The 17288-nt window shown below is 34.4% G+C and overlaps 1 protein-coding gene across 7 annotated transcripts in view; it reads right to left on the minus strand.

Moving 5' to 3' along the window:
• Window positions 1–17288, minus strand: part of JMJD1C (jumonji domain containing 1C) — a 300384-nt gene that overhangs the window by 78701 nt on the left and 204395 nt on the right. For 4 of the 7 annotated variants that reach the window (XM_061161622.1, XM_061161618.1, XM_061161617.1 and 1 more), the window contains one exon: window positions 1363–1476. Coding sequence is in view for 1 of the 7 variants with exons in the window: in XM_061161618.1 (XP_061017601.1) it covers window positions 1363–1476 (114 nt within the window). In the remaining 6 variants the exon portion in view is untranslated. Of the gene's footprint in view, window positions 1–1362; window positions 1477–5284; window positions 5888–17288 lie in introns of those variants that run through there. The other 3 variants (XM_061161621.1, XM_061161620.1, XM_061161619.1) reach the window with 1 other exon arrangement.

The following is a 17288-nucleotide window of genomic DNA, read 5'->3' on the forward strand; positions in this document are numbered from 1 at the left end:
AACTTCTATAGTGCTAATCAGAAACCACAGAATTAAAATGCTAAGTTGGAAGGTTCCTTTGATTTCACCTAGTCTAATTCCCACCAAAAGACTGTTAGAAATGAGACAAATTATAGTAAGGCTATAAGCAAGCAAAATGGCAATCACAACTAAAACCAAAACAAAATAAAAACCAAGGGAAAAGCTCTAACACCTCCAGTATTAAACTATAACTTGTTATAAATTTTTAGCTGTAAATACCAAATCAAAGAGCAAAAGCTAACAGTACAAAAATGAGGCCATTTAATGAACTATGAAAAATAATGTGTAAAGACAAAAGCACATCCATGAAGAATGAAGACTTCAAAGACAGAAATAACATTTAACTAAGGGAACTATCATCTACTTTTGGTAGATCTAATAAAAGAAGAACCTAACTACTAATTCCCTAAGTATTATAACCTCACATACAACAAACCACTGCTCATTAACTCAAGCTCTTGTTCTTTCCATGCAAACAATGCCTCTGTATTTTACTTCTGAAATCAGTAACTATTCTGAAATGAAACAGGAATATGGACTTTCAGCTTCATTTTAAAAAACAAGTCAAACTAGTCCAGTTATACTTTCTTTCAATGTATTTACTATGTTATCTTAAACATTTAAGGAAAAGAAACCTATAAAATACTGATATAATTCAATCTAAAATTCAAATATGAAAAGAAAACAAACTGCTGTGCATTTTAACTTTTACCTTTAAAAAATCAACTGATAAAACATAACTAGAGATTTTAAAAAACATTTAGCTTACTACTTTTGATATGAGTTTCTTTACATGATTTAAATCTAAAAACCAGCTACAAAATGTTTTTCCAATTAAGTTTTGTATTTAAATTGCAACAACTGGGAATTAAAATCTAGAAACTGAACAATTCAACTTATGACAATCTAAAGGAAAATTACCACTTAAAAAGAAAATGAACTACTATTATGCTAAACTGATATGCATGTATATAGTAAATACCAATCTCATTTAATTACATGAATTGACCCAAATCTTAACCTTTAGAGCTGGAGACAAAGATAATTTATACTAATATCTAACCAGTTATTATCTAACAATGAACATCATTTGAATGGCAGGGACTTTTATTTTGCTCACTTGTGCATGCACAGCCACAAGATGCTTCCTGGCTCATAGTTAAGCTCTCTGTGTATACTGATTGGAAAAATGAATCATTTATCCTATAATCAAACTTTATCAAATGCATTAAGTTTCTTGATGTTAGCCAGAAAGCTAGACTTAAATATTCAAAAGAATATCTGAATATCAATGAAGCTTAGTGAATAGGTAATTTTTTAAAGTGATCTGAAATTTCTTACCTGGTAGGGCTGAAAGGCACTATCTTCAGTTAAAAAATCCAGTTGTTTATCTACAAGGAATTCTACTGCAGTGATTGAACTGGGTACACTTTTTTCAACCAGGGGTTTGAAAGTCTGGTAAGAGAAAAAAAAAATTCTAATGGTTATTTTCTGGGTTTTATCCTCAAAATGTGAAGGGGTATATAGAAACACAATGTATTAAAGTCATTATAATGATTTTAGGCTACCAATTAATATCAGTTTTCATAATCTAAAGTAATGCTTTTATATGGAATATTTTCTATTATTAAAAAGAAATTAAGTTGATTTTAAGAAATGATTTAAAAAAATCCCAGTCTATTAATAAATCCCAGTTGTTTAAAAGGATGTAATCAAATATACATATGTATTAAAAATTCCTAATATAAAAACAGAGAAATTGTTTCCAAAAAAGCAAACTGGGTAGGAGAGGTTATTATCCCAACTCTTTTAAAATATTGTTAAGCATTATTCTTTATAAAACAGAGTAGTTATGATTTACATGTGTAGTTTATTTCCTAGCTCACTCACATCAAGGATTTTAAATGATCAGGATGCATCTGGTCTTTTAACTCCACCCCGTGTACTACTTACCCCCGCCCCTGCCCCAAGCACAAATCAAAATCCAGCTGCTTCAGTTAAGAGCAGCACTGGGGGAAGGGCGCAGGAAAAGAAGAGGGAGGTAAAAGTATTACACAAAACTCCCAATCACCTTCCAGTAAACTCTCTCCAGATTTCCACTTTTATAAAAAACAAAACAAGGGGGCATGCGGTGGTGGTGGTGGGGGCATGAATTGAGCAAATCCATAGTCATTTGAAGACAACTTTTACATAAATGAATTTATTCCTATCTTGGGTAGGAGGTGGGAGTGAGGGAGGCAAGAGAGGAAGAGGAAGGAAGGAAATAAAGGTACTAGATATGCACTTTTTATGACTATCCTAATTATTTTCAAAGTAGAAGTAATTTGAATAAAAGCCAAAGATATTATATCCATGATAGTGTTTTAAAACTTATAAATGAAAACAATATTCCACTGTTTTAAAAACATAGTGACTTTACTATTAAAGAATCTAAGTTTGGAAAATGAAATTAAAAAGCAACTCAGTTTCTAAAGTACCTGCATCACAAAGGGAAATCTTTCTTGCTACAAGTAACTTGTGCGACCATTTGGATGTAAACCAAAGGTTTCTGCAGACAGTAAAAATCTCCAGGAGATACAAAGCCGTTGTAATTCCCTCTTCTCTTATTTATGTCTTCAAGAAATCTAACATCTTGCTAATCACAACTAAACGCTCTGCTGAAAAACCTTTCAAGATTTTTAAATCAGAATGGCTCTTAAGCAGTTAATGTCTCTATTTAAGAAATTATCTTTAAAGCTTTCATCAGGAGTCTATGTTTTGAAAAAGCTGAAAACACAAAGAATAAATAAGCATTTTAAACATGCTTTATTCCTATACTATTCACTTCATGAACTAATAAATGATACATTCTTTCATAAATGAACATAAAAAATATCTTACATTTCCAATTTATTTTCAGTATTTATGATTAGAAAACCTAATCACAGTAATATCCTCCTTCCCATGTTCTAGGGCTAACCTTTTATGTATCAAAAGTATTTTTTTTGTGTGTGAGAAGTTACATTTTCAAAACAGGTATTTCCCCATTATTTAGCTATCTCCTGCTTCTGTGGCCATCTGACACTTTCCATTTACCATAACTAAATTCTTTACGTGAAATATGTAACATTCTCAAATCAAATGTTTAATTTTTAGCAAAAAAATGAGAGAACACTGGCAGCTTCTCAAGAGAACTTTAAATCCCTGAACTTTATCAAATGCTCTTATTTCTTTCTAAACAGTACCAAATCAGGTCAACTTGGGAAGGTTAAAAAAAGGCCCACAAAAGGTACTACCTAAATGCCTAAAGATATTGTACCGATTCAATTAAGGAGGACTGGAGAAAAAAAGTAAACTTCTCCACTCCGAGTGCCTCTTTCTTACGCAAATAATACAGGTGGTTTGCATTTCCTAAGAGACCTAGTCATTTTATAATATGAAAAACATTCTTGTGAAGAGAACCTCTCAGAACTCTGCTTTTTAAGGTAAGTCAGAGATCTAAGGGTAAATTTCAATAGGCCCATTTATCATAATTTAAATTACTGAGAAAAAAAAAATTAGTTTCCAGGCTAAAATAAAAAAGAATTTCTCATTTTAGGGTATCTAACTGAAAGCCACTGGTAGAATCTAGCTATCAGAAATGTTAAAAGACTAGTTTATAATGGTCTATTTCTGATGCATGAGTATTTATAATAACCATGTACAAATGGAAGTCAAAAGTACACCATGCTTCTTAAATAGCAAATAGGACAAAGACTTGCAAATTTTAAAACATGCAATTACTCTTAAACTACAAATATGTTCCCAAGTGCCGATAAATACTTTTATAGTACTTGTTAAAGAAATGTTTCAGTATGTATTAAACAAGCAACCCTAAAAATGTGCGACTGTGTCTACTGTACTGAAAAATTAAAGACAAACAACATATAAAACTAAGAGTTAAAATAAATCCTAAGTCCCTAAAGTGGCAAATAAATGTAACCGTTAATAATTTTTGTATCCAAATCAAAAACATCCACTTTAAGGACATTAGCTTAAAAATAAAAACAAATATTTAAATAAAAGTGAATGAATCCTACAGATTTTGGATGAATCTGTAGTATTTCATGGGTCTAGGTGCACTGGAATGCAAAGAAACTAGAACTCATGCATAGCTAAGTAATTCAAGACTCTAAAGATATACCATTCTATGAGGAACTTCCACAGCCTAAGGGGAAGCTACAAGCTACCATCAGATGAAAGTCACAGCAGAATGTGACCCTAATCACAAAATGACTTCATTCTAAAGCTGAAAAAAGTCTTTGAAAATCCAAATTAAAACTGCCAATTAAACAAAACACTTTTTCAATTTCATTAATCGACTGAGAGTTCGTTTAAGGTCCTTTGTCTTTGTTAACTGCACTTTAAAAATAGTATAAAGTCAAATAAGTACTTAGTAGAGAGCCTGCATTTCTACTAGGGCCTACCATGCTATAGGAAGAATGCTTAGAACAACTGTATCCTGTTTGGGGCTCCATGCTGCACCACATTCCATTCACATGAGGAAGAGGCGAACAGATGAGCCCTCCTCGAAAAACATTTTTAAAATAAATCAGCTACAGTTCTCAAACATAACTCAGCTGCTCAAACAAACCATGTTAAAGCTCACCAACTAACATCTGACTGGAAATTCACAAGGTTTATGTCTACAGTCCAAGTTTCTAACAATCTCCAGTTAACATTTAACAATTCCTTTCCCAAGTGAAAAAAATTAGGCTCATAAACTACAAAAATCTGATATAAATCTCACTAAAGAAATACTAAGGCAGAAAACAATCTAAGATACATTTCAGAAGTCAAGGTTTAGTCTTAAAAAAAAAAAAGACTGGAGTGACTCGAAAGAACAAAGTCCAAATTCCCACCCAAGCAGGTCTATTGAAAAACACGATACTGTTAGAAAACAAGTTGGGGGTGGGGACAAGCATACACCAGACAGAAAAAACCCTCACAAAACAAATACCCCTACTTCCCTTAAAACATTATATTCTTAAAACCCTAGTCCAAAACATTTCTGCTATAATACTTTAAACAACTGAGCTTGTTTTTTTATCATACAGTGTTATGAAATTACTACCGACACAATAAATCACTCTCTAAACAAATGAAATCATTAAAAATTTTAAAAAACTAAGACCACGAAAGCTGGATCTGAAAAAGACAGTGACCTTAATTCCTAAAATCGAGAAGCAAAACCAAATGTAAATTAAGACAAAAGAAAAAGGAAGCAGAAAAATACAAACCGTACTTTGTTCTTGAGAATTTTAAAGTATCTTTAAATCTCCGACATCCACGACAAGGCTTTAAAGGTCAAGAAGTATAGCTGACATTTCCATTTTGTTCTTGAGCAGTATTGTTTTTTAAATCTAGCCTCAATAATTCTTAAGTCTTCAAAAATCACAGGCAAATGGCTCTCAAACCAGGCATTTCTGAGCTCACTGGCAGCGTCGTCATTGTATGGTAAGAAAAGCCAAGACGACAGAACGAAGCCGAGGCTGTAACCTAACAAGTCTCCGGCGAGCAAAGGACGGTCTTCGGTCTGCTCTGGCTCAGTCCTGCCAGTGATGAGGATTACAACTCGCTCTTTGTCATCAGCACTGTGGTGTTAACGACCAAGAAATCCTGCAGCTGAAGCACTACTGCATCCTCCGATCTGGGTCAGGATAATTTCTCCCGAGGTCGCTTACATAACCAGTAAGATACTCCAAATAGAGAGAACAGCCATCCATCAGCTAGAGAAAGCCTTTTCCCACTGTACTCTGTCTGTGTGGAAACACACTGCAGTAGCTTCCAACAGCGCAGACACCCAAATGAGAACGACTACTTGGCTTAGGGCAGACTGAGAGAAGGGAAGAGGCGGTGCTCTGTAAACTGTAACTAATCCTCCGTCACAGGTGCTGATGGAGTCACTTCCAGCACGAGTCACATTACTGGTGATTACTCATTTGGCTGCGCCATAGAGACTGGCTCATAATTTTAACAACAGACAAAGACAGACTAGTGGCGAGACTGAGAGCTCAAGTTTACTGTCTCCTTCACAAGGCAAATGCAAATACAAAGTTTTTGCCTTACAGATTTACCAAGGTGAGAAAGTGCAGAAAACAAGTAATATGTAAATCTCTCTCAAGTGGGCAAAAATAAAACGTAACTTTAAACCTATTAAGAACACTTTCAAGTGTGTTTTCAAGTAAAGAGTTTACTTTTAGTTCACTCATTTCTCATTGGAAATATACTGGTATTTTTAAAAACACAGGGGGAAAAACAGTTTAAAACATTTCTGGGGTAATAATCTAAGTGAAATCAAATGACACAACCAACACCACACCAACACTACTCAAAGGAAAAACTAACTGGTAATATTTATTTTGGCAGATTAAAAAATATTCCTGAAACATTTTTATTATTTGTAAGAATAATTTAAATAGTTCATAGCTATAAAAACCTTTAATAGCTACAGATGGCTATTCAGCACCTGACATGTGATTAGTCTGAACTGAGATCTGTGCTGTATGTATAATAAACACACTGAATATGAAGAAAGAATGTCAGATATCTGCATGTACAAGAAAACATTCACCTATTTTTAATGATGTGTGTGAATGGCCTTTTATTTTAAATTTGTCCCAATGTTAGGTATTGCAATTTCAATAAATCTAAAAATTTACACTGATTTTAATACCAACAAACAATTTATCAAATCATGTTGAGAAAAACTTCCATTCCCAGCCAATGCCCTGTCCCTTTAAACCTATTCCAGATGTATCAGCTTCATTTCATAAAAAACATTCGATTAACTACTAGAAAAAAAGATATTTTTAATTTAGTCTATTATGCATTGTACTTACGAAAATCTCAATCCTTTTTTATTTTAAAGATGACAGAGAGGAATAGTGATTATTCTAAGAATATTAGTAAAGTTCAGTTTTAGAACAGTGATAGAAATGAAATGTACTTTTTAATAATGAGTCAAGTGAATATTAAATCACATATAGAATACCAGTATTTCATTTCATAATTACTTAAGATGTGATCATAAAACATGTACGGAATTAAAAGAATTCAGTGGAATGTAAGTTACCAAAAAAAAAACAAAAAGAAAACCAACTGGAGTAATATGGCAGCCTTATTCTGAGCCTGAAACAAACAGCAAATGCTTGATTCAGGTTATTACATTATATTATAAACTATCAAATTTTAAATACATGTCATACTACTTTTCTACAGTTTACTGTATATTAGAGAATGAGTTAAGTATTTCACAAGATGCATCTTACAATCTCACATAAAATCAGATTTATTATTAACTTAAAAACATGTTTGTTCCTCAAGTACTATGTCCCCTACAAAATCAAGTAGCTTTAAGAACTATACTCAACTAACAACTGCCACAGTATTTATATATTGCTAGTGATACACAATTAAATAATTTTATAAAATTAAAATAATTAACGTCAGTACTGAAAAACCACTCATTTTTATTTCATACTGCATCACATTACATTAAAGTTAGATATTTTTCCATTACCATAAATACTACATTTTTGTTGTTTAGTTGCTAAGTCCTGTCTGACTCTTTGCGACAGTCGACTTTTAATGGAAACAAATAAAGGTTACAAGTGCAACTAGCTGAAAACCCTAAGTATCTTCTTAATGTTTAAACTGGGCTTGATAAATATTTTTATAGGGCTTCGTTGGTGGCTCAGATGATTAAGAATCCGCCTGTAATGCAAGAGACCAGGGTTCAATCCCTGGGTCAGGAAGATCCCCTGGAGAAGGGAACTGCAACCAACTACAGCATTCTTGCTTCAGAAATCTCATGGGCAGAGGAGTCTAGTAGGCTACAGTCCATAGGGTCGCAAGGAGTCGGACACGGCTGAGCAACTAACACAAATATTTTTATAAATATATAAATATATGTTTGGTCTGGTACACTGACAAATTTCTAACAAATAAAAATATCAAAGTAACAACACGGAGAAAGCATTTGGAAGCAAGGTAAGTTGCTTAGCTTTTACAACATGTCTTCTTAAATTCTCTCTTGTTCTTACAACTGTATGGGATGCTATTAAATATCACCTTTCAGATGGCAAAAAGCACAAATTTGAGGAGAGCAGCATTGTAATCCTTTAGATTGGTTCTTCTTACTGCTTATACCTTCCTCAATGAAGGTATAATGAATTAAGGAAGGAAGTTGAAGAGTTAAATTTTTTTTTTCTTTTTTTTTTTTCGGCTGGGTAAAAGGTCTTTTCTGGCAGCTAAACCAGGCTAGAGGAAGAGGAAACTACTCCAGTTACTGCCCAGAAATACACATCTCTGACTTCCTTCCTTTTTAGCTGGTTTCTAGGCTACAAGCTGAATAAATCAACAGAGGTGAGAAAGTAAACAGAGGCTACAAGGAAGGCAATACTGTATGGCTATCTGAAGAAAATCTGTTCCTTCCAATAACTGTAGAACTTTTATACATATAATTAAGAGTTAAACTAACATTTTGGTCCCATTTATTTTGGACCATGAAAGAAACTCCTCATCTTTACAAATACGGAAATCTAAACAAACAAGTGGATTTCTCCAAGTAAACAGACTGTACAAAACACCAAAAACCTCTAAGGTTCAGTGCTTTAGCATTTTAAGTACTTTATCAGACACAAGGATAGGAAAATAAGAGAAACAATAGTAATTTAAAAATGATTTGAACTTGATATGGCCTTATCTGAAGCTGATTAGATTGAGGAAAATACTTTTCAGTAAGTCCTATTGATCTATGAAAACCTGTAATCAAATGTGTAACTCTTGCATCATGGTATTACCCTAATGATTAAAATCTTCACATTAATATATCTATGTAGATATTCCAGGCACTGCAAGGGTGATGTAGCATGGTACACAGCAACAGACCATGAAGTTCCAGGATTTCCAGATGATACAGACCTAACACTGATTTTTAAACTCTCTTTTCTCCCCTAAGCATGCAGGATGTTCAATCAACCAATATGTGTGTGATGCCTTAAATGATTGCACTGCTCCCTCCTTTCTTCACTATATCCTGGGTAACTGCCCCAGTCATAAGAGGAAAGTTACGCAACAACAGAATGTGTTCATTTTTTAACTTTGTAAATATTTATCATAATTTTTATGACATATAGTTGACTAAGAAAAATCACTGCTGAGAACACAAAAGCACCATGCAAACAGTCTCTGTGTTTCAATAAGCATTACGGCTGAATCCAGTGCCCTTTTATCTTTTTCTTCTAGTCCTTCTGAGTACTAATAGAGCACGCACTCTAACTGGAGTAGTTCTATCAGTTTGTCGTTATCTATGGCTTCTCTCTAAGACTCTCCCTGATCAATCTTTTTTCTTCCCAATATTATGAGGTTTCACTTACAATCATTCCTCTGTAATGGCAAGGCACTGGTTTCAGGGTCTAGGAGGATATCAAAATCTTTCAAGGCTCAAGTTCCTTACATGAAATAGAATAGTATTTGCATATAACCCTCCCATATACTTTAAGTCATCTCTAGATTACTTATAATACCTAATATAATGTAAATACTATGTAAATAGTTGACAGCTTTAGTGTCCAGCTCTTTGCGACCAAATGGACTGTAAGCCTGCCAACCTCCTCTGTCCAGGTAGTTCTCCAGGCAAAAATACTGGAGTGGGCTGCCATTCCTTTCTCCAGGGGATCTTCCCAACCTAGGGATTGAACCTGGGCTCTCCTATATTGCAGGCAGATTCTTTACTGTCTGAACTACCAGAAAAGTCCCCAAAATTAATAGGCACAAGGAAAATTCAAGTTTTGCTTTTGAGAATCTTTTGGTATTTTTTCTTCTGAAATTTTTCATCCATGGTTGATTGACTCCTCATATGCAGAACACACAAGTAGGGAGGTTTGACTGTCCTTTTCCTCCTCTATAGCTTTATGGGTATATGCCATTAAGATAACTAATTTTTCTTTCCATTAATAATTCCAGGACTTCCCTGAGGGTCAAATGGTCAAGAATCGACCTGTCAAATGCAGGTGACATGGACTCAATGCCCGGTCTGGGAAGATTCCACAAGCCATGGGACAACTAAGCCCATGGCCCACAACTACTGAGCACTGCAACTACTGAAGCCCAAGCACCTTAGACCAAGAGAAGCCACCCGCAATGAGAAGCATGTGGCACATCACCGTTAGGGTAGCTGACACTTACCACAACTAGAGAAAGCCCGTGTGAAGCAGTGAAGACCAAGTGCAGCCAAAAGTAAATTTAAAAGTTATAGCAATAGATTTTTAGACCTGAATTTTCATCTTATTCTAACCTGTATTTTATAGCTTTACTACTGGAGGACACAGATATACCCTGTAACCACATAAAACCAAAAATAACTAGAATTAAATGCTAAATTTTCACGCTTCTTTCAAAACCACTATAAATATTCTCACTACAATTTCAGAAATAGTTACCTCAAAATTCATTAATACAGTGATGTCTGATGACTTACTTTGGTTCCCTTGCTCATATTATAATATTCTGAATATCTGATATTTTTCCTTTAAACCTCTGTCAATTGAAAAAAAAACTATTCCATAATTTTAGTATGACTGATAAAAATATCAAGAACATTTTGAAAGTAAACACATCAAATTTACGGAAAATATAATCACACAAGTTCTAGAAAGAAAGAAAAAAAAATAAATACAAATCAATGATATGAAACTAACCATAAAAGATACAACATATTTTTAATGCTTTAATTAATACAACAAGGGGAAACTGGAACACAACACACATAAATAATAATCAATGGATTGTTTAAAAAGTCCTAAAATAGTTTCAGGTAAGTATGGGAATTTAGTGTAAAATAAAGGTGGATTTTCAAGTCAGAGGGGATAAAATGAAAATGAGGAAATTTAATACAAGAAAAACAGCTGTTAAAACAGAAATGGAACTTTAGTGATTAAGATTCTCATTTTTACAGATGAAGAAATGGACATTCAGGGAGATTAAGTGACTTTTGTCAAAATACTAGTAGAAACCATGCGACTAGAAACAAGAGTTCTTAATTCATATTTGAAGGAATGAATTTTACTATGTAATATGGTGTGAAAGAACCATGTTTTCTTCATGCTTGTTGACATGAGGTAGCAGAGAGCAAAGTGTCTTGCTATCTGCTGAACGTAAAATGGAGGAAACCGAAGATACTTATTTCACCTATCAAAAAGAACAAACACCTATCAAAAAGAACTAGGTAAACAATTCAACATGAAGGAAATTTTAAAGATAACTTCTGAAAAACAGCATTTCAGATAATGATATTAATAGTTTTTCAGTTTAATTCTTATTTTGTCACTAGTATTTCTGTCAAGAAAAAAATATTTAAATGTAGAAAGTGTAAACTAGGCATTAAAAATAAACTAAACCATAAAAAACACATTGGATCCTGTTTCTAGAAAAAATTAGATTTCCGTATAAATAACATAATTATTTTCAGATCAGTTCAGTCGCTCAGTTGTGTCCGACTCTTTGTGACCCCACTGACTGCAACACCGCAGTCATCCCTGTCCATTACCAACTCCCGGAGCTTGCTGAAACTTACGTCCATCGAGTCAGTGATGCCATCCACCTATCTCAACCTCTATCGTCACCTTCTCCTTCTGGCTTCAATCTTTCCCAGCATCAGGGTCTTTTCCAATGAGTTAGTTCTTCACATCATGTGGCCAAAGTATTGGAGCATCAGCTTCAGCATCAGTCCTTCCAATGAATATGCAGCGTTGATTTCCTTTAGGATCGACTGGTTGGATCTCCTTGCAGTCCAAGGGACTCTCAAGAGTCATCTCCAACAACACAGTTCAAAAGCATCAAATTCTTCGGTGCTCAGCTTTCTTTATAGTCCAACTCTCTTATCCACACATGACTACTAAAAAAATCATAGCTTAGACTAGACGAACCTTTGTCAGCAAAGTAATGTCTCGGCTTTTTAATATGCTGTTTAGACTGATCATAGCTTTTCTTCCAAGGAGCAAGCATCTTTTTAATTTCATGGCTGCAACCATCTGCAGTGATTTTGGAGCCCAAGAAAATAAAGTCTGTCACTGTTTCCATTGTTTCCCCATCTATTTGCCATGAGGTGATGGGATCTGATGCCATCATCTTAGTTTTCTGAATGTTGACTTTTAAGCCAGCTTTTTCATTGTCCTCTTTCACTTCCTCTTTCACTTTCATCAAAAGGTTCTTCAGTTCCTCCTCACTTTCTGCCATAAGGGTGGTGTCATCTGCACATCTGAAGTTATTGATATTTCTCCCGGCAGTCTTGATTTCAGCTTGTGCTTCATCCAACCTGGCATCTGGCATGATGTACTCTACATATAAGCTAAATAAGCAGGGTGACAATATACAGCCTTGACGTACTCCTTTCCAGATTTGGAACCAGTCTGTTGTTCCATGTCCAGTTCTAATTGTTGCTTCTTGACCTGCACAGTTTTCTCAGGAGGCAGGTCAGGTGATCTGGTATTCCCATCTCTTTCAGAATTTTCCCCAGTTTGTTGAGATTAGAGAATAATTGGAAAACAAAAGAACTGAGTGTAGAAAAGGGTCTCATAGTTCTAAGCATGAACGCAGTCAGTGAAACATGTGCCCTTTTGGCCTTTCTTTCACAAGTATGTATATTTGTTACCAAGTTTTAAGGAACATATGCTTTATAAGTTGCTCATTTCACTTAGTACTCTTTTTCCCTTTCTTTTTTGGTCCACCACACAACTTTTGGGATGACAGTTCCCCAACCAACGACTGAACCAGGCCCCTGCAGTGAAAGCACAGGGAGCCCTAACCACTGGACTGCCAGGCAACTTTCCACTGAGCACTCTTCCCATGCTATTACATTGCCATCATTTAAAATATCTACCTGATAAATACTTAAGGAAATGAACATCAAGTTTTTATTACACCTTTTCTCAGTATTTAGGCCTTCTTCACTTCTCCACTATTACAAAAATCAGAAGAAAATCATCCTTCTTTTGCTAAGCAACCAAAATTCCAAGTTTATATGGGTTCAAATAAATTACATGTTAGAATATTAAATTGACAGATACAAACACAGAGCCATTACTGGCAATCTTTGGAGAAAAAAATAACATTATCAAGATACTAGAGATAAGTAATCTATTTATATTTATTAATATTTGTAAATAAGGGAGCTATTCAGAAAAAAAAATACATGCTAGCAAATGAACTTCAGCAAAACTCCAAGATGGACAATTAGAACCATGGAATAGGAAAAAAAAAAAAAAAAAAATCGACACATTGATTACTAAGAGCCAAATATATTCACTGAGAGTAATGTCTTTTAGTAAAAACAAAGGTTACTTTTGTGAAGAAACTCTGCAATAGGTAAATCAATGAAATATGGGCTACATGACGGTTCTTGGTACATTTACATCTAGTTAAAGAGTACTGAATAATAGCATTACTTTTAACATATAACATACAATCTCTTCATCTTTCATCTTACACACTATCACTTGAAGTGTGATAGTATTATACTTTTTTTTTAGTATATAAATATAAAGTATATATATATATATACTAAATATATATATTTAGTATAAAGTATATAAATAAATACCTTTATTTACAAATTAATATATGACAGAATTATTCCAAAATAAATCTTACAAAAAATGCAATTAAGACCTAGATTTTAAAATGATCAAGAAAAGTGGAATAAGGATTATTCCCAAATTTAATAGTCAAAAAGTTAGGTTCTATTTTTAAGTTGTTAAAGAAATCAACTATACAGGTAGAATGTAAGAGAGATGCAGATTGCTAGAAATTCACGTGAAAGAGTCCTGGAGGATTTCAAGACACTAAGCCAATAGAAGTTATGTATTTTTTTAAAACAAAGGACAGAATGGGGGTAAATCAAATTTTGACACAAAGCACCCAGACCAAGGCAGGTACTGGTCCCCTTAGACTTTACATTGGTTATGCTATGTTAGAATATCTTGTTCAATTTGGGACATAAAAGAGGAACAATTACAAACTAAGACACGTTTGACACGTTAAAATCATGGATTATTAGAATCATTTGAAAGAATGAACAAACAACATCTAATTACATACAATTATTTAAAGGGTCGGGTAATTTGAAAACAAAGAAGCTTATAAGCAAAATTTCCAGGAAGCCAATTCTAGCTCAACACAAAGAATGCACAGATTTTTAATAATTAAACACTATCAAACCAACACAGACTTACTTATGAAGTAGTGAACTTCCAATAACTAGAAGCAATCAAGAATCTGGATGAAAACTAACCTGACAAGCTTGTCACTGAAGGATCCCATTTCTGGTTTTGGCAAAGGGTTGTTCATGAAATATCAGACATTTTCCAGTTCTAAGATTCTAATACTGTATTCTTTAAGCAGCTTAATGTTTAAGAGCAAACTGAAGATAAAAACCAAACTTTTCATAAACATGCTACTGCTACTTTTGCATATAAAGAAGCATCAGAAGAGTACTGCTGAGTGCTCACGTCCACCCTATTGACGCGAGGCGGCAGAAGGAGAAGTGAAAAGTAACGTCTCCATTTCAGATTCAATTAACCAAGACTTGCTCTGCTTGGTAGAAATAAAACTATGTGGGAGACTTTCACGACACAGAAATTTCTGTAGTCCACAGATCCTTTTATCTCTTATCATGAAAAAATAAATGTAATTTTGTGAGAATAAAAAATATTACAAAATTAGGTCAACTCAACCATAAATGCAAAACATGTGTTAAAATGTTAATAACCAGAAAATCACAGAAGAAATTCAAAGTTAAGCTAAAGAAAACATTTAAAAATATTCTTTCTGATTTTTCTTAATCATTTCACTGCTTGTACTCTTGGAAGCTTTAACATGATATCTACTTGGTTTTGATAACTTCTGTATGGCAAACATCTGTTACTTGTGCAGCACAAGTCCTCTACAATTATTTCTCCATTATATCCTTGTTTGTTAAAAACCCTGATGATGTTAGCAACAATCTGGAAGCTGAATTTTTCAACTAACAAGGGGAATTCACAATCTCCATTAAGTATAATACGTTAACTATTTTGGTTATTTTAAAAATTAATACATTTTAGGTGATAATTATCATATATGCTAAACAGTATTTAGATTCAAAATACAGTAATATCAAAGTTATCAAAATTTCAAGCATATTTCATTAAGTATTGATAACTTATGCCAACATTTTGACAGCCCTGAAATAAGAAAATACCAGCTACAATACCAAGTAAAAAGAATACAACAGAACAGAGAACTTAAAAGACTCTGGCATTTAAGTATTTTCTTTGAATTACTATCAAATTATGAGTCATTCAAAATGAACTTCCCTTCCCTTCTAATATATTACAGGACAACTGAAAGTTATATTGCAAAAAACCCCACAAAAACAAAACAAAAAACCCCCCAGAGGAAAGGAATACCCATTATTTAATTTCAGGTTAATATATAAAGTAATTTTGCTATACCTCCTTTAAACAAAGTCCTCCCCTCTAAAGCTCTGTTTTCTTAATTTAGGTCAATTCCTATTCCATTGAGGACATCTCCATCTGAGAGGATGAGGCAACCAAAGTCCCAAGGCTAAGTGGGAAGGGAAAAAGGTAAGACCCATTAGTGATACACAAAAGCTTTTTGCTTAAGTTTATCTCTATACAGAGAGGAAATTATCACAATTAGACTCTTCATAGATAATAAAGATTCCTTACAGGATCTTCGTTTCCTTCAAAGTTTCAGCAGCCTGTAAGCAGTCTGGGCAAATAAACTTCTTTGGGAGTCCCATGGATTTAGTAGTGTTTTACCGCTTTCAAAACTCCCTGAAGAACTGGCTTCTCCTCAGGGATAGCTTCTCTGCATTGACTACTTACCACCTGCTTTTAGAATTTTTTAAAGTGGAACAAGTTTTCCTAATTTCAGGAATCATCTTTCCTATTTCCCAGCACATTTACATCAAACTATATTTTATATTTTAACTTTGACTATATTCTACCTTGGCCTTGGATAACATGAGCACACTTAGAAAGTTACATTATTTAGTTAAAAAAAAAATCAAACCATTTAAATGGTCATGTATCTATGAATTTTTCTACTCTAATGGTAAGAAACACTACATAAGGAAGCAAGTGCTAAAATAACAACAAACTAGTGAATATAATGGAGAAGGATGGCAAGCCACTCCAGTAGTCTTGCCTGGAGAATCCCAGGGACAGAGGAGCCTGGCAGGCTGCAGTCCACGGGGTGGACAGTCAGACACAACTGAAGCAATTTAGCAGAATGAATAGAATTTAAAAAAAAGCAGACCCACATTATGGAGAAAAAACTAATGGTTACTGCTTGGGAGACGAAAGCGGGGAGGGGATTGACCAGCTTATTTTATACTGTAATATATAAAGCAATATATATGTCAATCCTAAAGGAAATCAGTCCTGAATATTCACTCGAAGGACTGATGCTGAAGCTGAAACTCCCAATACTTTGGCCATCTGATGTGAAGAACTGACTCATTGGAAAAGACCCTGATGCTGGGGAAAAACTGAAAGCAGGAGGAGAAGGGGATGGCAGACGATGAGATGGTTGGATGGCATCACTGACTCGGTGGATGTGAGTTTGAGTAAGCTCTGGGAGTTGGTGATGGACAAGGAAAGCCTGGTGTGCCACGAGGCTCACAAGGTCCACGAGGTCACAAACACCACTGAGCAACTGAACTGAACTGACTGATATAAAGCAAATCTCTTAAAAGAGATGGGAATACCAGACCATCCTTATCTGTCTCCTAAGAAACCTGTATGGGGGTCAAGAAGCAACAGTTAGAACCCTGTATGGAAGAACTGATTGGTTCTAGATAGAGAAAGGAGTATGACAGGGCTGTCTGCTGTCACCCTGTTTGCTTAACCTACATGCTGAGCACATCTTGAGAAATGCCAGGGGGCTGGATGAGTTACAAGCCAGAATCAAGATGGAGGGAGAAATAACCACCACCTCAGATATGCAGATGATACCAGAAAGTGAAGAAGAACTAAAGAGCTTCTGATGAGGATGAAGGAGGAGACTGAAAGAGCTGGCTTGAAGACTAAATATTAAGGCTCCAAAATCACTGTGGACGGTGACTGCAGCCAAGAAATCAGAAGATGATTGCTTCTCGGCAGCAAAGTGATGAGAAACCTAGACAGCTGTTGAAAAGCAGAGACATTACTCTGCAGACAAAGGTCCCTATAGTAAAGGCTATG

The sequence above is a fragment of the Dama dama genome, chromosome 15, assembly GCF_033118175.1.
Source record: "Dama dama isolate Ldn47 chromosome 15, ASM3311817v1, whole genome shotgun sequence".
Classification (NCBI taxonomy): domain Eukaryota; kingdom Metazoa; phylum Chordata; class Mammalia; order Artiodactyla; family Cervidae; genus Dama; species Dama dama.